The sequence below is a fragment of the Branchiostoma floridae genome, chromosome 3 (genome assembly GCF_000003815.2).
Source record: "Branchiostoma floridae strain S238N-H82 chromosome 3, Bfl_VNyyK, whole genome shotgun sequence".
In the NCBI taxonomy this organism is placed as follows: Eukaryota; Metazoa; Chordata; class Leptocardii; order Amphioxiformes; family Branchiostomatidae; genus Branchiostoma; species Branchiostoma floridae.
In genome coordinates this window covers 12,582,540-12,606,478 of record NC_049981.1, presented here as the reverse complement: position 1 = coordinate 12,606,478, position 23,939 = coordinate 12,582,540, and the positions used below count along the sequence as shown (strand labels likewise).

The 23,939-nt window shown below is 41.0% G+C and overlaps 4 protein-coding genes across 5 annotated transcripts in view; 1 reads left to right on the top strand and 3 right to left on the bottom strand.

The window, feature by feature from the left end:
• Nucleotides 1–19: 19 nt before the first annotated feature.
• LOC118412242 (WD40 repeat-containing protein SMU1) lies at nucleotides 20–8,324 on the top strand. Its single transcript, XM_035814967.1, has 12 exons — nucleotides 20–148; nucleotides 888–1,098; nucleotides 1,610–1,762; nucleotides 2,278–2,428; nucleotides 2,820–2,908; nucleotides 3,567–3,707; nucleotides 4,232–4,327; nucleotides 4,927–5,054; nucleotides 5,556–5,682; nucleotides 6,415–6,582; nucleotides 6,925–7,077; nucleotides 7,547–8,324. Exons 1-12 carry the CDS (start codon nucleotides 123–125, stop codon nucleotides 7,643–7,645), a joined length of 1,542 nt encoding a protein of 513 aa, XP_035670860.1. The 5' UTR covers nucleotides 20–122; the 3' UTR covers nucleotides 7,646–8,324.
• Nucleotides 8,325–9,492: 1,168 nt separating this feature from the next.
• On the bottom strand, nucleotides 9,493–12,159 carry LOC118412243 (WSC domain-containing protein 2-like). The gene is made up of 4 exons (XM_035814968.1): nucleotides 12,000–12,159; nucleotides 11,102–11,299; nucleotides 10,739–10,888; nucleotides 9,493–10,128 (listed from the first exon to the last, which is right to left on the bottom strand). The coding sequence occupies exons 2-4, from the start codon at nucleotides 11,292–11,294 to the stop codon at nucleotides 9,962–9,964; spliced, it is 510 nt and encodes a 169-aa protein (XP_035670861.1). The 5' UTR covers nucleotides 11,295–11,299; nucleotides 12,000–12,159; the 3' UTR covers nucleotides 9,493–9,961.
• Nucleotides 12,160–16,530: 4,371 nt separating this feature from the next.
• Nucleotides 16,531–23,939, bottom strand: part of LOC118412244 (allograft inflammatory factor 1-like) — a 9,676-nt gene continuing 2,267 nt past the window's right edge. Inside the window, exons 1-6 of one of the 2 annotated variants that reach the window (XM_035814969.1) lie at nucleotides 19,892–19,977; nucleotides 19,109–19,156; nucleotides 18,123–18,189; nucleotides 17,920–17,961; nucleotides 17,483–17,645; nucleotides 16,531–17,082 (exon numbers count right to left, since the gene is read on the bottom strand). In XM_035814969.1, coding sequence (XP_035670862.1) covers nucleotides 16,998–17,082; nucleotides 17,483–17,645; nucleotides 17,920–17,961; nucleotides 18,123–18,189; nucleotides 19,109–19,138 — 387 coding nt within the window. In that variant the 5' untranslated portion in view covers nucleotides 19,139–19,156; nucleotides 19,892–19,977 and the 3' untranslated portion in view covers nucleotides 16,531–16,997. Of the gene's footprint in view, nucleotides 17,083–17,482; nucleotides 17,646–17,919; nucleotides 17,962–18,122; nucleotides 18,190–19,108; nucleotides 19,157–19,891; nucleotides 19,978–23,939 lie in introns of those variants that run through there. The other variant, XM_035814970.1, reaches the window with a different exon arrangement.
• Nucleotides 20,994–23,939, bottom strand: part of LOC118412241 (B-cell lymphoma 6 protein-like) — a 9,640-nt gene continuing 6,694 nt past the window's right edge. The window contains exons 2-3 of the mRNA XM_035814964.1: nucleotides 22,558–23,435; nucleotides 20,994–22,102 (exon numbers count right to left, since the gene is read on the bottom strand). Coding sequence (XP_035670857.1) covers nucleotides 21,526–22,102; nucleotides 22,558–23,435 — 1,455 coding nt within the window. The 3' untranslated portion in view covers nucleotides 20,994–21,525. The remainder of the gene's footprint in view (nucleotides 22,103–22,557; nucleotides 23,436–23,939) is intronic.

The window sequence follows — 23,939 nt, the reverse complement described above, 5'->3', positions numbered from 1 at the left end:
TTTATCAATAGGACAGAAGTTTGTGTGCTTTTCACGGCTAATTTCTTTTAAGTGGCTCAACAATCTGAAATTCTCTCAAGTCTCGTTGCTGACGAGACTACGTTTTTCAAGACGCATCCAAGATGGCGCTGGAAATCGAGTCTGCCGAGTAAGTTCTCCGAATTTACCATTTTTCTGCAATATTTAACCAATAGTAGATACTTGGAATACTTGAAACTCGTGGATTAAAATATGTTGAACATGTTGATCGAAATTATTTAGGTCTTGTATGCTATGATTCTCTCCCATTGGCTGTGGAAAATTGTCGGTTTCAGCAACAAAGCTTGGGGGAGGGGGGCACATGATCAAGTGAACAGCATGCAGCTTACATTAGTTTCTGTTTTCATTCAGTGCACAACATGATACCAACTAAGAAAAGAACACGAAATAGTCAAGCCTTTAAGTACCAGAGTTAGCAACCTAGAAATTTGTAGTGTTCAAAAAGTTGTATATTCCTAAATTTCCTATGCATGTTGCCACCAAATAATTTATTTACATGTATAGGGGCATCCCCATAGCTTAAAATTATCAACTCTTACAGTTAGATGTGCAAAATGAAAGTTTGACATAACAGGTTGCTCATTACAATAAAATCGGCTGCTGCCTATGTGCCTGTGAAACTGGTGTGTTTCAAACTTTTGACTAGTTCCACCATAGGATCCTATTGGGTATACCGACTTAGCCTGGTATCCAGCCGTATTATAGCTCCCGAGTCTCTTCTGTCCTCTTTCGAAGAGGACAGAAGAGACTCGGGAGCTATAAAACGGCTGGATACCAGGCAAATACCGACTATACGTACAGTTAGTGAGAATTTAAACATACATACAACTTTAATCTGTATTTTCCAGTATAATCCGTCTGATCATGCAGTATCTAAAGGAGAACAGTTTACACCGTACGCTGTCCGTACTACAAGAGGAGACCTCGGTGTCGCTCAACACCGTGGACTCCATTGACAGCTTCGTGTCAGACATCAACAACGGACACTGGGACACCGTCCTGCAGGCCATCCAGTCTCTCAAACTACCCGATAAAACTCTCATAGATCTGTATGAACAGGTAGGGACTGGTTTTAGTTTGGTTATATATTATTACATTCTGAGGGCATGTAGAATGTCTGATAACTAATAGGTCTTAAGTTTTAGATTTGTTTTAACTCCACAATGATGTTGCGAATATGTGTTTCCAATTTACTACCACTGAGTACAACTGTGAATGCAAAACACATGCAAACTGCCTTTCCTCTTTTATACTGAAATTTAGTCCCCGCAAGTATGAATGACTTCACAGAAGATATTTAGTTAACATTGTGACTGTACTAGTAACAGGTCCAGAACACACTTAGAGACAAAACAGGAAGTTCCTGGAATGTAGTACCCATAAAAATTGCTAGGGAACATTAATTTATTAAAATTAAAGCAACTTTCTGATGGGCCAAGCCACAAGCCACACACCAATATCATAAGACTCTATTTGAAGCTCCCTATTCTAGAGTTCTGCAGACAAACAGAACCATGCTGCAGATATTTGTAATGTATACACCATCTAATCATGCTACTAACTTCCCTAGGTCGTGCTGGAGCTGATAGAACTGCGAGAGTTGGGCGCGGCCCGTTCGCTGCTCCGCCAGACGGACCCGATGATCATGATGAAGCAGCAGCAGGCCGAGCGATACGTCCACCTGGAGAACCTACTCGCTCGCTCGTACTTCGATCCCAGAGAGGTGGGAAGAGATCTCATCTAAACATTCTGCTCAATTGTCTCTTCCTATTTCTTGGTTTGGCTGTTGGATAGCCAAGGATGCTTGATATATATGGCCTCCTTCAGTCTATATTGACCATGGTAAAATCCTAATTGATATCAGCCCTACAGCGTCGACTGTGACTAAGAGGATGCTTAAGCCAAATGTTAAATCTATAGTTCAAAATTAAAAGTAAAAGGTTGTACATTGCCACAGTAAAGCAGTAATTTAAAGTATGTGTAATTTTAAAGCAGTACTGCAGTAATTTAGATACTAGTATTCACTTCTAAACATCCAGGAAGAAGATTCAGGTCATAAAGACATGCCTTATCTTCACACTTTTATCAAGACCACTCAATGTAACACTCATAATCTGCAAACCTGAAAATACAACCTTCATGATACATGACTTAAGGCATTGGATAAATTATTTTCGATTGCCATTTTTGTTAGGCATGCAACTCATTTGTGATGCAGTGTGATGTGTCATTCTCCAGGCTTATCCTGACGGTCAGACCAAGGAGCGGCGGAGAGCGGCGATCGCTCAGGCGCTAGCGGGCGAGGTGAGCGTGGTCCCGCCGTCCCGTCTCCTGGCTCTGATTGGCCAGGCCCTGAAATGGCAGCAGCACCAGGGACTCCTCCCCCCAGGTAAGCAATGGACTGTTCATCACAATTAGCAGTTCAACCAATGGGAGGATGCCAATTAGAAGTTCAACCAGTGAAAAAATGGTCACTAGTAGTACAGTAGTAGTTAAACCAATGAGAGGATCATGGTAATGAGATTTGGAGAATGGCAGCTAGTAACTCAACCAATGAGGCAATGGTAATTAGTAGGTCAACAAACAAGAGGATAGCAACTTGTGCCTTTCTACCCCAACAATTGCTTGGATTAGGTTAGGAAGACATTATGTTCACGAAGAGCTCTTGATAGAAATGCTGCCATGACTGTTGTTGCTATCACTATTCTTCATAAGCCTTACGTAGGGAGACAGAGTCTGTTATGTTCCAATGTTTGAATTTTCTCTCCTGTCCATGCCAGGTACCACCATCGATGTGTTCCGAGGTAAGGCAGCTCAGAAGGAAGAGGAAGAGGAGAAATATCCCACACAAGTCACCAAGAACATCAAGGTAACATCGTAACATAAGATTAGGTGAGATTAAGGCATCACAAAAAGAGGCTGGAGTTGAAAAAACATGACTATCTTGTTCCTTTTTGTAAACTTATTGTTTTATTCTTACATATTATAACTTGCTGTATCACATAGAGTTCCTCTTGTATCACACACACTTCCATTGAGTAAATCAAATCACTCTGTGCACGCAGAGTGCACTGCTGTTGAAAATTGGAATACTGGATTTGGACGTGAGAATTGCTCTTGTTACAGACTTACAGTTTTGTTCGAGGATACCAAATTTTCTCAACTGCTGGCACATTTTGCATTGAAAAGTGTGTTTTCTCGGGTGGGTATACCATATATAGAAAACTCGCAGTATTCCGCATCGCCCTCTGTTCCAGCCCTCCCATGGATCGGATCAGCTTCCGATGAGTCCTACGTCAGGCTATCCTACCCGCGGTCGGGATGGTACCTCAAGTGATATGTAATACTTCGTGTTGTATTTCGTATGTAATGCTAACAGTACTGTTTTCTCTCCAGTTTGGCCAGAAGTCCCATGTGGAGTGTGCCAGGTTCTCCCCAGACAGACAGTATCTCGGGTGATAAGGAATACTCCATGTTGTATGTCGTACATTGTGTATGTAATGCTCACTCTTTTGTTTTCTCTCCAGTTTGGCCAGAAGTCCCATGTAGAGTGTGCCAGGTTCTCCCCAGACGGACAGTACCTCATCACAGGCAGTGTGGACGGGTTCATCGAGGTCTGGAACTTCACAACTGGCAAGATCAGGAAAGATCTCAAGTACCAGGCTCAGGTCAGAATCCATCCTGCTTTCCTATTGGCTGATGAGTTTGATACGCATGATCATGAGATGTGAAACTCCAATCACAACCTTTGTCCCATGCTTTGCCAAGTACCAAGTGCAGGGCAGAACTTATCCTGCTTTCCTATTACTGATGAGCCATCATACATGCTTTGTAAGCCTATAAGCGCCAATCACAGCCTTTGTTATATCCCTTCCCTACCACAAAGCACAGGTCAGAATCTTGTTTGTTAATTGGCTGATGGAGAATGAAGTACTAATCACAACCTTTGTTCTATTCTTTCCCAAGTACCAAGTGTAGGCCAGAACCTATCGTACTTTCCTATTTGTTAATAAACCTCTCATACATATTGATAATGTGTTTTTGTTTGCACCAATCACAACTTTTGTCCTAACCTACATTCCACAGTACCATGTACAGATCTATCCTGCTTTTGTATTGGCTGTTGGACCTTACTAACTCATTCATGAGGAATGAAGTGCCAATCACAGCCCTTGTACTCTCCTTTCTGCAGGATAACTTCATGATGATGGATGATGCTGTGCTGTGCCTGTGTTTCAGCCGTGACAGTGAGATGTTGGCTTCGGGAGGTCAGGATGGAAAAATCAAGGTAGAAAAGGGTTTTCTGAGCACCTTTAAGTAAAAATGAGCCATGTGGATAATAGCTGTAAAGGTTTCAGGTTATAAAAAAGAAAAAGACATGTGTAAAGAATCATGCTGCATGACCCTATAACCAATAACAATTTAGTGCAAAATGACCACTTTAGCAGGCTGCAGGTTGAGAAGCTTTCCTTTGTTCGTGCATAAGTGTAGATGCTACTTGTATGTGTACTGTCAAGAAGGTGCAAGAACTCAATCAATCTTACGACTGTACAGATGCTAGAGGTTACATTGAATGCTTCCCTTCACATGGTCTTGCCTAAAAAAATGCTGTCTTGTATTTTATAAATTAACACATTAATATATATGATGACCAGCCCCTCTAGCTCTGCCCTGCCACTTGCTACATTATGTAAATGAACACTACAGGGTATTTGCTCTTTTAATAGTAGTCATGGTGACAGCTGTTTGGTTCAGGCCGTTGAATTTATTTATTTGGAAGGAAAAGAAGAGGAAGAAACGGAGCAAAAACAATGTTTCCTTTCGATTCGCAAACATTTCTGCTTTTACAGTAGTCCAAGAGTTTAAAGGTTTTTTTTCCGTGTGCAGGTGTGGAAGATCCAGACTGGCCAGTGTCTGCGCAGGTACGAGCGCGCCCACAGCAAAGGTGTGACCTGTGTCAGCTTCTCCAAGGACAGCAGTCAGCTACTCAGCGCTTCATTCGACCAGACTATCAGGTAGGGGAGGGAGGCTGGATAGAACTACATGACAAAATTATGTCAACCTTTTCACTGTTGTAAAGTACTGTTCTGTTTGACATGGAGAAATGATTGTGGTGAAGGACCAAAATGTCTCTGTGTGTCCAGGTTAGCAGAAGGGCAAGGAACATAGTGCTCAAGGACTCGTCTTACGTGTGCAGAGTACATGTACTGTAAATGCAGACATGTTGGCGGTGTTTTTATGTTTGTGGTTTCGCGGTGGCCACTTCACCTTGAGCTCAAAACCACCTCAACCATTATTCCATTACAGTATGTGACTACAGTATATGGCAGTACCACAAACTGAAAACCACTGCAAAAACTCCGTTTTCCCACTACCGCTAAATTAAATTCCTGCAAACTTAAATACATGTACAAAATGTGATACAAGTTTCAGTTTCCAATCCCAAGGGACAAGAGTGATACAATGTATAATAATCCTGTTACTTAATAGCAGTGTTAATGATTGTTTTCATACAGAATCCACGGGTTGAAGTCTGGGAAGACTCTAAAGGAGTTCAGAGGTCACACGTCATTTGTAAATGAGGCCGTGTTCACCCCCGACGGACATAACCTGATCAGCGCATCGTCAGACGGCACAGTTAAGGTAAACAAACTAACCAATAAGTTATCAAATATAGCTAAGGCCTAGGAAAAAAGTTGTGTTTCCTGTTTCCATACCTACCCTAGTAAAACCTGCCGACCCCATACTTTTTTGGGGGTGGGCAGTGGAGTCACATAGCTTTCAGTTAGAATTTTTATATAATCCCTACCTACCAACCCTACTCTGGACCGAATCAGGAAACACAATGTTTTTCCTAGGCCTAAGGTACATTGTAGATGCTGTTTAGCTTAGAATCTGTACTGAAGGAACTCATTCTTTGAAAGTAACACTAGTAGAAAAGGAACACCATTGTGCATGGTACTGATTGACAAGGTATGTTTATTGTAAAGTTGAGTTATTTTATTAAAGGTTTTGATTCACTAGATGTAAACTCTATTCTTGTATGACCTTGACATAAAGACTTAAACGTTTCTGTAAATCCATTTGATATTGTGTTCTGTAATTTTAGTGTTTGGGAGGATAGGAGTTCATGACATTCGATTTTAGTGTATAGAGCATTTTTTCCTAGCTAGCCTCAGAGTTATAAAATGATTGTGATTATTTGTATGAAATTTCATTGGTTGAGTAGTGACTCCAGGAATTACTGTACTCTCAGCCATCCATGACTGCATTAGACCAGGTTTGGTAAGTCAAAGATATGTTTTGTTAATCCTGAGATTTGCTGAGTTTTGAGATCAATGACATGTTTTTGTTCCTTTTTGCTTGACATTGCAGCTGTGGAACATCAAGACAACAGAGTGCATTGGCACCTTCAAGTCACTAGGGGGCACTGCAGGCGCAGACATCACAGTGAACAGTGTCCACACCTTACCTAAGAACCAGGAGCACTTCGTCGTGTGTAACCGCTCCAACACAGTCTCCATCATGAACATGCAGGGACAGGTGATCATGTTTTTGTGTTAAACTGACGAATATTGTTGGGACCCCTAGCTACTGTGTTTGAAATGCAGTCACCTGTTTTGTTGGAGACTTTCAAAAGAGGATGGGAAAATATGTCTTCTTGCCAAATTATTGACTTTTGTTTGGGCCCCTAGCAGTTGTTTTGAAACTGCAGGGGACTGTTTTGTTGCAAACTTGAGGTGAGTAGAACTCAAAAATGTGTTGATGGATTTTCATGATTTATTGCATGCAGTTAACTTGGGTAAAGATTTATGGAATGGACGAATTTAAAAGAAAACAATTGGCCTTCAAGAAAATACTTACCATGCTTATTTTCTACCCCAGATTGTGCGTAGCTTCACGTCCGGTAAGAGGGAAGGCGGAGACTTTGTGTGCTGTACGGTGTCGCCGCGGGGAGAGTGGATCTACACGGTCGGCGAGGACATGGTGCTGTACTGCTTCAGCACAACCACGGGGAAACTGGAGTTCACGCTCACGGTCAGTCCACAGCAGTTTAGTAACATGCTGTATGGCAGTGGCAGGTCTTAGGGGCATGTTCTGGCATGACACACCCGCTTACATGAGTCAGGGGTAGGAGGAACCCCTTACATCCTTGGTAGGAAGTCCTCCTTGGAGACGGAAACTCCAATAACAAACATGCATCTACTGGGTCCGTCTTACACGTGGCAGTTCTTGTCCCTGTGAGACTTAGTGCGCCAGTAAACAAGGGGGTTGGGAAGGAATTGCACACCCCTCCTTCACCATAAAAACTCATGTGCAGGCCAGTTAAACATGTTGCCGAACCCTCCGGCAATTGCCTGTTTGCCTGCTCATCCAAGGAGAATTTCTTGGAAGTCTTCAATTCCTTGTTTTGTCTAGTGGACGACTAGCTTTCCACTAATGTGATAATGGATTCATTGAAAATATGAAATATGCCATAATTTTCCACTTTTTTATATTTGTACAGGTCCATGAGAAGGATGTGATTGGCATCTGTCACCACCCCCACCAGAACCTGATTGGCACATACAGCGAGGACGGACTGCTCAAACTGTGGAAACCTTAAACACACAGTCATAGACTATACACTACTGTCCAGGCCAGGGAAGCAGAGTGGTTTCCTAAACACTTGTACATGGAATGGCAAAGCAACATGTACACTACTGTTCAGTCAACAACAGTAACGCAAGTTTTGTGCATATCAGAGTTCCTTTTGCACAAGTTAAGAAGACTGTCTCGCCAACTTTTCAGTAGTCTTTCTGGCACCTAAATGGACTATCAACTGGTGCGACAAGAACTCTGATATTTTATCAACCTAAATATTTGTACATGTGGTGGCACTGGTGGGAAAATCTCAACTGTTCTAATGTTGTAGAACCAAATACATGTAACTAGGTTTAGATACCACTACTACATGGTAACAGCTTTACAATTTTAATTGTACGATCCTCAAAGTAGAGCAGTAAAGTGAAGATATGTTCAGCAACCCAAATCATTGAAGACTACATTCATTTTCAACAAGAAAGTCTAGCACAAGAGGCTTGTGTCTAGTATGTAAATCTTTGTGGTATACTTAGAACAGACTTTTATAATGACATTGTGTATTCTTTGGGATTGTCCTTTCGATAAAAAATGGACCAACTGTGTTTGTTACACTTTCATTTTAAATGACTTATTTGGGAATTTGTTTCATCAACTTATCACTGATAGTAATACAAATAGATTAAAGTTGGTATAGTCACTGATTTTGTCTTTCTTGTGTATTTTCATGGCTATTAGAATGGTAGGTGCCTGATTATTTCAACCATCTTAATGCTTACTTAATGCTGAGTTGTGCCCAATAGTTTAGCCCTAAATTTAACCCTGTCGGGTTGTGTTCATAAGAATACAAGTGCAGTTTGTCGTCTAGCTGTAACTGCATAGTTTGTTATATTGTGGCTGCCTTTGTTCCATTACTTAACAGCATGCTACATGTATTTGGCAAGACGGGTACATCAAGGAGGACATGTATGATTTTTGACAGTTCAAAAGCACCGCCTAGCAGTTTGTAATATCATTGCAGAAAAATCGTCCCAACCACGATTGCAAACTGCAGAACCACAAGGCGCGATCAGGACTTGAGCAGCATGATCACATTCTTCCTCTCTTATTACCTTCCCTTGCAACTATGTTTTCGATTGCGTTTGTGTGTGTGTACTTGTTTGTGTGAATGAATTACTGTATAGCGATTTTGAACAAAACTGCGGCTGGCTATTGCAGACAAATGTAATTTTACGAGGGATGTGTCACTTGGTCGGTCTCAACTACTGATGCACATTTAACAGTTCATAGATACAGTTTTCCGAGCTACACAAGTCTAACGAACAAAAACGATAGCTAAGGGGACTATGTACCAAAGACACAGATCACAAGGGAATTACATTCTATCATTATAATAATACTTGGAGAATGCTGCTCAATTTAAGACAGCAACACCGGCGATCAGTGATGTGTTTGTGGGCTAAGGTGTTTCATACCCTCATCACCAATAATAACAATGTCTTTAAACCCTTCACCCAAGGTTTATCTTTTATTCTGACATCAAAGACAACACAGTGTCACCTGTAGCGATTACTCACGGGGTTCGTTCCACCTGTTCTGGGTCAGCAGACAAAGTAATGCCAACAAAAATATGTTTTATCTGTACTGGCCATTGTTCCAAAATGCCTGGCGGTACGGTGCCAAACACTGCTGCTCACTCAAAGAGTGGGGTCATCTTCTGTAATTATTCTTTGTCCAGAAAATGACCCTTAATTAACAACTAAATCACCCACCAGAAACAGTGCCATTTATCATTTAGACAATTTTGTCAACTGAAACGACATGACACAGCCATCTGACACAGATTTTGAAATTAAAAACATAAAGCCATCGTCTTAATCGACCTCCAATTTTATTATACTTTCCATACATGTTAAACCAAGTACCAGTATTAAACGCGATTGAAAACAATTATGATTATACCGTATAAGCGTATGCGACCGTAAAGTACAATTTGTGCCATTGAAATACATGTAACGTTGATCCACACCGTGGTAAATATCAATTTAGACAAAGTTAAAAATTGATGATGAAATCATGCAAACATGCTTTACTCTACCTGTAACACTCTTCATTCCCCAACATAAAACTAGTTCACCGATGAAACCAAGGACTCGATTTAATCTACACACATTCTGCACTCCATTCGGATAGTTAAAGTTTGCCCGAGGGTTTTAAGACAACTGAAAATCCCTTCCGTGGTACCAATAGTCAAGGAAAATTTGTTTCTGCTCACTTTTGTAATATCCCTACTCAGACAACTTGTAAGGCGTGCTATATACTAAATTTATTGCTAGTAGTGTTACTCCTCGTCTTCAGCCATACCAGCGGCCTCCATGTCTTCCAGCTCACTCATGTCCTCCTCAAAGTCTTCCGTCTCGCCCATCTCCCGTTTGTAGGCGTTTTCCAGTGTCTCCAAGGTGTCGGTCAAGTCGCCAAGAACCTCCCTCAAGTTTAACATCCGCTTTTCTGGGGGAAGAGGAAGACGATTAAGTTGATTTGACAAACTCTGGAACAACGATTGTATCATTTGCACTAGGCCATGTAACGTTGATGTGATTATATGAATGACATCCCCAAAATATCACTGGTGCGAGTCTGAGAATAAAAAAAAACGTTTGGCAAAAAAAAATAGTTGACTTCATTATGAGAACTAACTGGCCAGGAAGGTTGACAAAATGGCCGAAAACACAGACTATGGTATACTGAATATTATTAATAGATTCTCCATCTTTATTCTTAAACTTCGTTTTCTTTGAATATGGCATTCTACAAAATTGCTAGCCATTTTTCGATATTTTGTGTTTGCAAAGTACGGCACACATGTAATTATTTCCTCATTTTGCTGCTGCATTGTGGAATTTATAGTAGCGCTATATGATATGACAAAATGTGTCGATATGTCATGGGTATGTTAAAATGAACATGGCCTTGCGACCAAAACAGTTTTATTGAGTGGCAAATGAGAAAAATATAAACTGTTACGTATAAAATTGTACCAAATTGACAATATCCACGCAACATGTGTAGACTACACCTCATATTGTAACGTTTCAGTTGGAAATATGTTTTTGGTTACCTTGGGCGGTGCTGTACACTGACAGCCTGGCGTAGCCTCCACAGATCCCCCCTCCTGCCTTACAGTCGTTGGTACAGTCGCTTTCCTCAGCTTTCGTCATTTCTACCACGTGCTCCTCAGTACCGCAGCCGCAACGAACACTCTTGGTTCCTATTAAGGAAAAAATACAACATGTAACATTAGATAACACGAACGATAAGGCCGAAGCATGTTTAGGACAAAAGATGATAAAAAAGTGATGTTCTGCTGCAGTAATAAGGTCATGCACCAGGAGGCCCAAAATAGACCACAAGCTTTGTCTTTCCAACACCTATCAAATCACAGATTAAAGTTCATCACAATCCACCCAGACGGAGAACGTACCTGCATACGGCTTGCCCTGGGCCCGACAGTGCTGGATACACATGTCGTTGCTCATCTTCCTGTCTACCAAGCTGTACGGGAAGTAGGGCTCTCCGTAGTTCTTCACGTAGCAACCCTTGTACTCCGCGGCAGAGCTTTGTTTAGCCACCGCCAGAAGTACCACAACGAGCAGCGTGCAAGTAAAAACCTTCATGGTGTCTGCTCAAAATAAACAAAACAATAATGGTTACTATTACGTTGTACTTTGAAGACATACAGACATAAACTTATGTGAGGATGAACGATTTGGTCTGATCGGCGAGTAGACAGGAAGAAGAAAGCTTAAAAAGCCATTTTGGTTACCTAAAGAAAACATGAGAACGAAGACGCCCAAGAAAGTAGAAAGACCGGTTCTTGATGTACAGATTTCAGCTATGATAAGGTTCTCAGTTGAAATGTTCCCCAGTAAATTCTGCATGATTGTACAAACAACAGTCCAACAGTTTCCTCATCATTCTATCCAGAGGATACTCATTCTACTCCGTACATATACAACTTCACAAGTTAACTATAACGTTAGTATGTTTGTTGATACTAGTGAACGCATTCAGGCGAGACATAATGTATATAGATAATGCTCCACAAACTTTCGTTTAACAAAATTCAATGCCGTTGCAATGTCTTTTAGATATGACATAATTTCTTCACTCCAAATGTTGGTCCCATTTTTGGCAGAAAAGAGATGGTTAGAGCCTTAATAGGGCGAGCTAGAACTAAAGTAGGCCGAATTTTGGCTACAACTAAAAATGCATATATAGTACCCTCTTTTCAACCTCCTTGATAGTACTAACAAAAAATACACATGTATGAACACAGATATGTAAAACGACCGCCAATGCCTGACTTTGTGGTTACTTACTGCGTTTCTGGAGTTCACGGTAGGACTTGAGTCTGTAGATCCTTCTTCTTGTCAGGTCGGGAGAGGGATTGTCGAAGGAATGCGGGAGTGCAAGGGGGAATGGGGTTAAATACCAGTACCTGCCCACGCCCTATAATTATGTTAAATTTATGTAAATCCGTTGTCTCTCATGTGATATACTCTCAATCTTTCTGTTTGTAGGCGTGTCCTCCTGTATGTGGTTTGACCGGTTCTACTATGTGAAGATAGTATCAAGTACTTAGTAACTCTTCCGTTCTTCGGTTTTAGACAAATTATCTGAGATCAATTTGTCTAAGAATACTCTCTCACTCTCACAAGAATACATTTCTGCCAAATATATAGCATTATTGATCAAGCCCTATAAGTTCTCTATAACGACCGTTTAAAGACAACAGAGGAGCTGCAATTAGCTGCATACTGATTTTAAAGACAAACACCTGTTCTTCACAGCCCTAGGACAAAACATCACACAATTGTTTCCATGGCGCTGTTTGTCTTGATAAATTGACCAAAAAATCAGTGACTGTCAATTTGGTTTCGTAGACAACTACTGTCCGATTGTTTTCTTGAGCGAGAACTGAGTTGACTAATCAACAAATTTTATACAACAAATCAAAGTCGAAATCTCGGTTGTTCCCGACTGGTAGCAAGAAGTAAATGACCGTCAAGAGAATTCTCTCAAATACGATCGTAGTTTCCGTGAAGTTTGTTGGTGAATAGATAGGTGAACTCATCATCACGCGAGATGGCAAAATTTGTGACGTACCAGCGTCATGAGACCGTGGAGCCAAAACTCCGTACGCGTGTTTTGAAACTTTTTGATGAAATCTTTTCTCGTGTGACAGACACACAACTAATCAACAGGGGCCTGTATATCTAATCTACTTATTTCGGCAAATCAAAGTTGAAATGTCCATTGTTCCCTGCAAATCACAAGAATGACCGCCAAGGGAATTCTCACAACTCTTTCAAGTTTGTTTCTGAATAGATAAGGTGCACTCAACATGCATATGAGGCGAGATAGCAAAAATTGTCTGAAAGGTGCCGTGTGCAGCTGACCGTGTCATGAAAGACCGATGAAACCATGGAGTCAAAACTCTGTCTTTTAAAACTTTCCGATGTAACCTTTTCTAGTGTGACAGACACACAACTAATTAACAGGGGCCGTTTATATCTAATTTACTTATTTCAACCAAGGAGCTTTTATCACTGATAAAAGCTCATTGTTTCAACCAAGGACATTATATAATGTCATTGTTTACACAAATCAAAGTTGAAATCTTGATTGTTCCCGGTAGAACAAGAAATAAAATGACCGTCAAGCACTCAAAGGAATTCTCCCAACTAGTTTCCGTACAGTTTGTGAATAGATGAATTCATATCATGAGGAGAGATGGCTAAAATGTCTAAAATATGCCGTGTGCAGTACCGGTGGTAGTGTCATGAAATCTTGGACCAAAAACTCCGCGTCTTTTGAAACTTACCGATGAAACCCTTTCTCGCCTGCCAGACACAGAGACACGAGCGCATACACACATAAACATACACACATGCACACACATACATGCATACACACACACATGCAGGCGCAGGCAGAGCGACAGAGAGAGTTTTTTTTTAATATGAAAACACCAGTGGTCCACAGGAAATAAAGATGGAATGAGGTTTTGTGTACGAGTTCAATTTCAATTCTGTACTGATGTGGAAATCACAACCACAGACGACGTATATTTCATCTTAGCGGCTCATACGGGACACATTTAAAATGGTTGGACTCAACACGGTGAATTGTTTCAAAATACTGTTATCATCTACATATACCATGGTGTCAACTAATATTAATTCAATGACACACGTTTTTTTTTGCATACTCTTCGGCATGTTTCTGTATTATGTATTGGTGCGTTAAATTCTGTTGCTGACCAATCCTTCTAATTAATTTCAATTGATACATTCCGTTACTTTATTTCGAGTATAGTTTTATTTTATTTGTATAAGCAAAATGCGTTCCTTTGCTGTTTTGTTTCTTTGATACACATATCGTTGCACTTTACAAAAAAACTTTGAAGAGCTCGTCGAGAGTATAAAAACTGGTGATCGATTTCCATGGCTTCATGTTCTTAATGCAAACTTGTGCCGGCTGCTTCCGACTGTGGTCGGTGAATGGTCCTAGGATTGGCCGAGTGATGAGTGGTGATATTTCTCAGTCTCTGTGTCAAAATGCCGGAGGTGTGGGTGTCCATCAAATTTAGTTTTCTTTGTCCCCCAAATAACCCGGCCCTAGGCGGTAATTTTCTCGGACAAAGAAAAATTGGAGATGTTCCTGTTCTTTGATATACGGCCCCAGGCATTTTGACACAAAGCCCACCTGTTTGCTACTTGGTCAACTGACCCAGACAAAGATGGGGCGAAACGTGCCCAGAAAATTCAGATGTCACACTATTGCCTTTCATATTGGAATGCAGGCAAAAGGATAGGACCGAACTATATGCGCAATAGTTTAGTAACAATATCAATGTGGTATGTTACAGGGGCGATGGACGGACCAGAAGTGTGGTGTACCTTCCACAGACCACAGACCACCAGAGAGGGGGGGGGGGGTGAAAGAGACATTGAGAGAGATGGGGAGAGAGAGATTGAGGGATAGGGGGGGGGGGGGGGGGGTTTGGAGAGGCCTTTACATAAAACACCATAGGGAATGAAGTTGCTATTAGGTTTCCTGTTTGGGTTTTAATTCTTTAATGAAATTGTTGAAATACATTCACAGTAAGATGTATGTTACATAGGTTTGCTGGTTCATATGAGACATTTTAGACAAGACATGGTCTTAGAATGATTACACAAATAGTTTCAAAAGGCTCTATCAATCATTTATTACCAGGTAGATACTGCCACAGGGCTATGGAGATGGGGGGGGGGGGGGTGTCATTAAAATTGGCATGTAGCTAATTACACCACCTCTGTTGTCTTCAAACGTTGCTAAGGTTGCTTTACATTTTACATGTCTTTTTAGACGCAGTTAGGGCGTGGTCACATAGGTCGTGCGATCGTCGTACGATCCCTAACTTTGGGCATTTGGAGGACAAAAATGTACGTCTCCTGCAAAGTTCCACTGTCTTGGTACGCAAATTGTTGTTTTGGATCCATGTGGGTGGTTGGTTCTGTCACGGCCTACTTAAAAATCCTATGGCATCAAAATCGTACGACGATCGCACGACTTTTGTGACCGCGCCATTAGGGATTGGGATTGTTCCAGGGATTGTCCTTTGGATAAAAATGGACCAACTGTGTTTGTTGCACTTTCATTTTAAATGATTTATTTGGGAATTCGTTTCATCAACGTATCACTAACAGAAATACGAATAGATTAAAGTTGGTCAGTCACTGACTTTGTCTTTCTTGTGTATTTTCTTGGCTATTAGGATTACTGCTGAGTTGTGCCTGATCATTCTAACCCTAGATTTAAACCTGTTGGGTTGTGTTGAAAAGAATAGAAGTGCAGCTTGTCGTCTAGATGTAACTGTATAGTTGTGGCTGTCTTTGTTCCAGCACATACAGCATGCTGCATGTATTTGGCAAGACAGGTACATCAAGGAGTATATGTATGATTTTTTACGGTTCAAAAGCGCCGTCTAGCAGTTTATGATACCATTGCAGAAAATCGTCCCAACCACGATTGCAAACTGCAGAACCGCAAGGTGCGATCTGGACTTGAGCGGCATGATCACATTCTTATGCCTCCTTTCTTATTACCTTCGCTGGAAAGTTATATTTTCGAAAGCGTTTGTGTGTGTGTACTTTTAAAGAATGTATTATTATACAATTATTATAGTGATTTTGAACAAAACTGCAGCTGGCTATTACAGAAAAACACGATTTTACAAGGGAGTAGTCAGTCTCAACTACCGTCTGAATCTGATTCACATTTAGCAGTTCAAAAATGCAGTTTTCCGAGCTGTGTAAGTCTTCCTGTCAAACAAGCTGAAGCAAAGGCTGCTGAATTTGAGACAGCAACACCGACAGTCAGTGGTGTGTTTGCAGCACCGCACTGCGTTGGGGGCTCGGGTGTTTCACACCATCGTTACCAAGAATAACAATGTCTTTAAACCCTCCACCCAAGCTTTAGCTTTTATTCTGACATAGGCTTATACAGTGCCATCTGTAGCGATTTTCACGGGGTTTCTTAGTACGATTCTCTGGGTCAGCAGGCAAATTAATGCCAACAAAAGTATGTTTATCTGATCTGGCGACTGTGTCAAAACGCATGTGTGGGGGCGTACGGTACCAGACTCTGATGTTTACTCCAAGAGCTCGCGGGTTCGTCTTCTGTGACTATTCTTTGTCCATTCATATTCTTTGAAAATGGCCATTAACAACTAAATCATCCACTGCAAACAGTTCCAATTGTCATTTAGACGTCGACGATTCTGTCAACTGAAACGAACTAACACCAGTGTAACTGCCCAGCCATCTGACACAGATTTTGAAATTAAGAACACCAAGCCACGTGTCTTAATCTACCTCCAGTTCTATTATACTTTCCATATATTCTAAACGAAGTACCAGTATTAAACACGATAGAAAACATTTATGATTATACCGAAGTGTATGCGACCGTAAAGTACAATTTGTGCCATTGAAGTACACAAAAAAATCTCTATTCCCCAACATACAATTAGTCCACAGATGGAAACATGGACTCGATTTAGTCTACACACATTCTGCACTTCATTCGGATAGTTAAAGTTAACCCCAAGGTTTAAGACGATCGACAGAAAATTCCTTCTGTGTTACCAGAAGACAAGGAAAATATGCTTCTACTCAGCTTGTATTATCCTTACAACTAAGAATCGTTATTTCATTGATAGAACTTTGTATGTCCAAAATATCCCACTAGAAATCTAAAACCATAACTCCATTCTTCCAACATATACTGATAAAAACGGCCAGGGACGGGACGGGCATTCTGATGTTGATCTAGGGTAGGCTGCTGAGGTCAGGTTTTGGCAGTGTTCCCTTAGGCCTCTCCTTCCCCTGCTTCTTCTCCTCAAATATCAAGATCCTGTAAGACATACAAATGAAGACGTTACACAAACCACAACAACACACAACAGAAATATAGACATAATATGATTACAGAATATAAAAAAGAAAAGCAATGCCAGGAACTCGTGTTTAGGAATAGATCTGATCGTGAAGGTGTATATTCAAAGGTAACTCTTCTTCCGAGTATCTAGCAAAGTTGATTAACCTCGTGACTATGGCAGGCTTTGTCTTATCTTATTCACATAAAATACACATAAAACTGAAGGATGCCATAGGCATAGCCTTACACTCTTATCTCCTTAACTGAATAGATGTCCTCATTTGTCAATACGTGGAGCGAACTAATTACCAGTCGTGTTGTACGAGTATAAAGAATGGTTTCAAACACGTATCGAAGACATTCGGACTGTACTTACAGCTTAAGGACAGAGGATTTTTTGCCCAGCATCATTCTAAGAAAGTCCCCGTACGTGATGACGCCCCCATTGGTGGTGTCCACTTCCGCTATCATCTTCTTCAACTCCAGGTGAGTCTTGGCCTGACCTAACTTCTCCATCATTCGCTTCAACTCCATTATATCTGTAACAAAATTCGGTTTTGATGGTTGGTCTATAGTGCATGTGATTCAACTTTGTTTTTTTTCCCGACATCCATATGTCTAAGTATATCCAAAAAAGCAAGTTACGTTACACCAAATCTGTCTCGGATAGCTAGACACTGTAGTACGTCGGGATTTCGATCACGTCTGATTTCAGACTGAACGTATGTTATATCCATTATACAGATCAACATGGATTCTAATTACAGGGAGCACTTCAAACTTCTTTCGCGTAACACTACTTCAACTACATACCGATATCTCCGCTGTTGTCTTCATCAAACTCCATAAACTTCTCTGAAAATGTGGAAAGAGAAAAAATGATATTCAGCAATAAAAATCACCATCGATATCTTCCGCGTGAAATTCGTCCCAATAGAAATCGTGGCCATATGGATAATGTAACTAGCCTGTATGTGACCAACAGCCATACGGAAAGTCAGAATATGAATACTCACTTTTCAGTGACTCTAACCTGTCGGCCAGATCTTCCACCTCTTTGTAGTCATCATCCGTCTGGAACTTCTGTAACGAGAATGGGAATGATGAATTGACAAGTGATACATAAAAACCTGAGGTTATTTACATGATGATGCTGTCAATAGTGAAAAATTCTCACTATTGATAAAATCATCCTGTCAATAGTGGAAAAATGTACACTACTTGACAGGGTCGTCCTGTCAATAGCCATTTCCTGCATAATTCGCTTTTCGTGTAACAACGGTTTATGATCACGACAATCACGCCAGTCTTTTCTGTCCTTTTCTCTCTCGACAGACAGATGGGTCTCATTAGAACACTAGAGCCTTGTAGGTCTGAACCTTGCAATTGGAGGGTCCCCGTGGATGAACAGACAACAGTCGTCAGGCGTGTTCCTTGATAGCGAAATTGTTGATTTTCATGTATCGAGGCAAGAAATGACTCCTAAACGAAATGTCTCTACACATACGAACGTCTGATAGACGGACACTGGATTGAGAATCAAGTGCGCTTTTTATGCCGTATGCGGTTTAGACACAAAACATCGTTCTGACGGAAACGTTTTGTGTTAATTGTTATACCACACTGTCATTACAGACACCCTAAACGCCAATATTACTATCGTTTCGGGATATTCCTAACAATAGTTCAACGGTTATCAATCACAAACGTGTACTTAGTGTCTGGATTGTTGTTGGCCGGAAGGCCTCACGTGAGGCCGGGCCCAACTATATGTGTCCACACCTTTCACATCAAAAGCTCTGATCTGTTTTCATTGGAATAGACAGTGTTCCCTACAGACGTGTTTTCTTCCTTTCTCTCTTACTGTTTCAAACAAATTATATCCGAAATGGATTATCGAGTAATCTGTTGTTTCTGGACGTCCGACCATCTCTGTCCCACTATTTTAGCTCCTTAGCCGATCTTGAGTCATTAAGTTCCACTCTTTCTCGCGAGAACTCACCTGGTTAATCTGGTCCAGCGATTTCTCCATACTGCTTCGACTTCCCTCCTGCGGAAAATAAAACAGATGTTCATCAGATGAGGATGTACCCATGTCAGGACTACAGGCCATGGGGATAGGGAAATGGGCGCACTGCATTGTGAGCTCAGGTGTTTCATACCTTTTTGCCAAGAATAACAACGTCTTGAAACCCTTCACCCAATATATAGCTTTTATTCTGACATCAAAGGCAATAGAGTGTTTTTCTGTAACGATTTTTCATGGGGTTTTGTTCCACCTGTAAGCAAAGTAATGCCTGGACATGTCTATCTGTACAAGCTGACCATTGTGTCAAAACTGTAACAGACACTGCTGCACACTCAAAGAGCTCGCGGGGTCGCCTTCTGTCATCATTCTTTGTCCAGAAAATGACCCTTAACAACTGAACCGTCCATTGCAAACAATTCCATCATTCAGACAATTCTGTCTAGTATGTTTGTTGATATTAGTGAACGCAGTTTTATTCAGGCGAGACATCATGCATATAGATAACGCTCTACTAACTTTTGTTTATCAAAATTCTATGTCCTTTAGATATGACATACTTCACTCCAAATGCTTGTCCTATTTTTTTTTGTAGAAAAGTGACGGTTAGAGCCAAGTTGGAGGAACTAAGAACTAAAGTAGGCCTGATTTTAACTACAACGAAAGATGCATATATAGTACTGACAAAATACACAATGTATTGAAAGCAGATATGTAAAATGACGACTGCCAATGTTTGACTTTTGTGCGGTTACTTACTGCGTTTCTGGAGATCACGGTAGGACTTGAGTCTGGAGATTCTTCTTAGTCTCAGGTCGGGAGAGGGATTGTGAAAGGAATGCGGGAGTGGAAGTGGGAAAATTGTTTTTACTTTGTCTGAGTCTCCCATGTTATCTGCAATTAGTCCACGGGCATGAATTTGCAATAAACTTTATAGTTAAACACTAGTACCTGTCAACGCACTATAATTATGTTAAATTGATGTAAATCCGTTGTCTTTCATGTGATGTAATCTTTGTGTTTGTGGGCGTGTCCTCCTCATGCCTATATGTGGATTGACTGGTTCTTCTATGTGAAGATAGTATCAAGTAACTCTTCCGTTCTTCGGTTTTAGACAAATCGTCTGAGATCGATTGGTCTAAGAATACTCTCTCATCCTCATAAGACTCCATTTCTGCTAAATATATAACATAATTGATCGAGCCCTTTAATTTCTCTATTAACTTACATGCCAGAGTCGTTTGTATACTACAAGGACGTGATATAACGTCCTTGTATACTAGTAGGCAAAATGCGGTCTTTTGTTGTTTCGTTTCTTTGATACAGTGTTCAATGCGGAGATAGTGCGGAGAGTACAAAAACTGGTGATCAAACTGGTGATCAGTTAACATCCATTGCTTCATGTTCTTAATTTTAACTTGTGCCAACTGCAATCCGACTATGGTCGGTGAATAGTCCTTGGATGGTCTGAGTGATTAATTGTGCTAGATCAGTCTCTGTGTTGAAATGTCGGAAGTCCGTCAAATTTTTCTCTGTCTATAAAAATAACCCGGACCCTTGCGACTATGCGGTAATATTCTCGGACAAAGAAAAAATTGAGATGTTCCCGTTCTTTGACAAACGCCCCCAGGTTGCTTGACACAAAGGTCACCGAAGATAAGGTCCTTTGCTACTTTGCCAACTGACCCAGACAAAGATGGGACGAAAACCTGCCCCCAAATTCAGATGGCACTCTATTGCGAGAGAGATAGATAGATGGAGAGAGAGAGAAAGAGAGAGAAAGAGAGGGCAGGAGGGAGGGAGAGGGATAAAGCACCATGGGGAATGAAGTTGAAATTAGGTTTCGTGTTTGAGTTTTAATTCTGTAATGAAGTTGTTGTAATGGATTCGCTAATATCACAAATGAGGTACAATGTATGTTAGATTTTGGTTTGACAGTTCATACGAGACACATTTTAAACAACACTTAACATGATCAAACAGTTTCAAAAGACTATTTCATTAGCTAAGATATTGCCACAGGGCTACGAAGAGCGGGGGCCGGTGGGTGTCATTAACATTGGCATGCAGCTAATCATGCCACTATGTTCTCTTCTACCATATAATTGCTAAGGTTGTTTTACATGTCCTTTTAGCTGGTGCCTGTCTTACTCTTAGGGCATGAACACATAGATCATGCAATCATGGTACGATCACTAACTTCGGGCATTTTGGAAGACAAAAATGTATGTCTCCTGCAAAGTTCAACTGTCTTGGTACACAAAAGGCTGTTTTGGATCCTTGTTGATGCTTGGTCCTGTCACAGGCCACTTGAAAATCCCATGGCATCAAAATTGTACAACGACCACACGACCTATGTGACTGCGCCCTTACATGAGCTGGGACCATTTATATCATCTACTCTCACATTTATTTTTCACATTCTTTGCATGACGGTTTCGTGTATGTCTCTCTAAGTTCTTCTTACTGAAACCACCATAGCTGCACTGTTTACACTTATGGGGCTTCTCCAGATTGCAGACGTGAACGTTCATGTGCTTTTCCAGCGAGCACTTGTAGTTTGTCCTGAACCCACACTCCCCACACATGAAGGGTTTGTCACTAACGTGTTGGTTCATGTGTTGGTTTAAGTTGTGTTTCCGAGCAGTTGAATACTCGCATACGTTACACTTGTACTGCTTCTCCCCAGTGTGTTGATGATCTGTGTGCAGTTCCAGATCCCTCCTACTGACTGCTGAATAGTCGCAGCGTTTACACTTGTAGGGTTTCTCTCTCGCGTGTACGAACATGTGCTTTCTCAGGGCACTTCGAAACGCCGCCAAGTGGCCACAGATCCCACACTTGAAGGCTTTATCAAAGACGTGCTGTACCATGTGTGCGTCTAGGTCCTTCTTCAGTGTTGTTGTGAAGTCACAGTGCTGGCACTGGAAAGGCTTGATGTCCGCTCGCAGGGTGGCACTGTCCATCTTACTGTGGAGAGAGCAGGTCAGCAATGTCAGACTATAGTCAGCAAACTACAATTTGTAATTCATCCAGTAGTATTACATGTACACACTGCCTTTCTTCATACTCATAGGGCCTAAGAAAAAATGTTATGTTTCTGGTAACCTGACTCCTCACCTGGTATCCTGACTGATCCTAGCAAAAACCTGCAACCTCTTTTTTGAGTCGGTAGCTGATAATATAAGGGCATAGAATTTTCGATCTGATGTCATGGTGATGAAAGTATTCCTGTATAATTCTGTATTTTGTTAACAATTTAATTTTTTGAAAAGTTGATGCAAGAATGCGTAGTAAATATTGTTCTCCTTTGTTCAGATTATTAATATACTTGTGCTTGTACAATGTATATCTGTATATTATTACAGTACATGTATGATGTTTAAATGATAAGAAAGAAGAACCCAGTAAAATTAGGCACTTACATGGCAAGAACAGAGATTTTAGGTCCCACTGGAAACACAATGCAGTCTGAGTTAGTGTCCATGGGTTGTGGTTCAGGTGTGCTGATTGGGCCAGTCTGTGGCTGAAGTGTGCTGATTGGTCCTAACTTTGGTTTGGGTGTTTTGATTGGTTCAGGCTGTTGTTGAAGGCTGCTGATTGGTCCAGACAGTGGTTCAGATTTGCAGAATGGTCCATTTTGTGGTTCAATTTTGTTGCTTGGTCCAATTTGTGGTTTAGATGTGCTCATTGGTCTAGTCTGTGGTTTAAGTCTATTTATGACTGGGCCGGTCTGTATTACAAGACTGCTGATTTGTTGAGAGTGTACTTCGGGTGTGCTGCTTTGTCCAGCATGAGGCTTGCAATTGATTCTGCTGATTAGTCCAGACTGTGTTTCGGGTGTACTGATTGGTCCAGTAAGTTGTACAGGCTGTGGTTCAAGTGTGCTTTGTGATCCACTCTCTGGCCTGAGTTGGATGATTGGTCCAGGTTGGGGTTCAGGTCTGCTGATTGGTCCAGGCTGTGGTTCAAGTCTGCTGATTGGCCCAGACTGTGGCTCGGGTCTGCTGATTGGTCCAGGCTGTGGTTCAAGCCTGCTGATTGGCCCAGACTGTGGCTTGGGTCTGCTGAATGATCCAGGCTGTGGTTCAAGCCTACTGATTGGCCCAGACTTTGGTTCAGGTGTGCTGATTGGCCCAGCCAATATTTCGGGTCTGCTGATTGGTCCGGTAAATATTTCGGGCATGCTAGTTGACTGTGGTTCAGGTGTGCTGATTGGCCTGGACTGTAAAGACTGTAACTCATATGTGCTGCTGGGGTCAGAGAGTTGAGGCTCCATGGACTGTGTTTTCTCTGGGATGAGCTAACAGAACAAAAAGAAATGAATGACTGAATGGATGATTCATTATCTATAATGATTATTGTAGTAAGTGTTCCTTGGACACCGAATCGTCTAGTTGCTGAAAATTGTAAAATATGTGTTATTTCATGGCCCAAACTCCTCTGATGAATCATTGCCAGCATTTCGAAAATGTCCACTATTTGTTTGGCTTATTTATACGTTAATTGTGGTCAAGATAATTTATCTTTTTAAACATTTACCACATTATTTATATATTATAAGTATTACATTTTGAATACAACATGATACACACGGCGACTGAGTAATGAATGGACAAATTGCAAAAAAATCCACAAATTTTGATATTGTCTTAGTTAACTGTGTTATATTTTTTTGCTGCGATTTGCAAGTCAGTACCGTTACTAGCCGGGGCGACTAGAAACGAAAAACTTATTTAATTTTAATATAATATACAGGATGTTTTTGTTTCTAGTCGGGGCGGAACGTATTGGACTAAAAAGTATT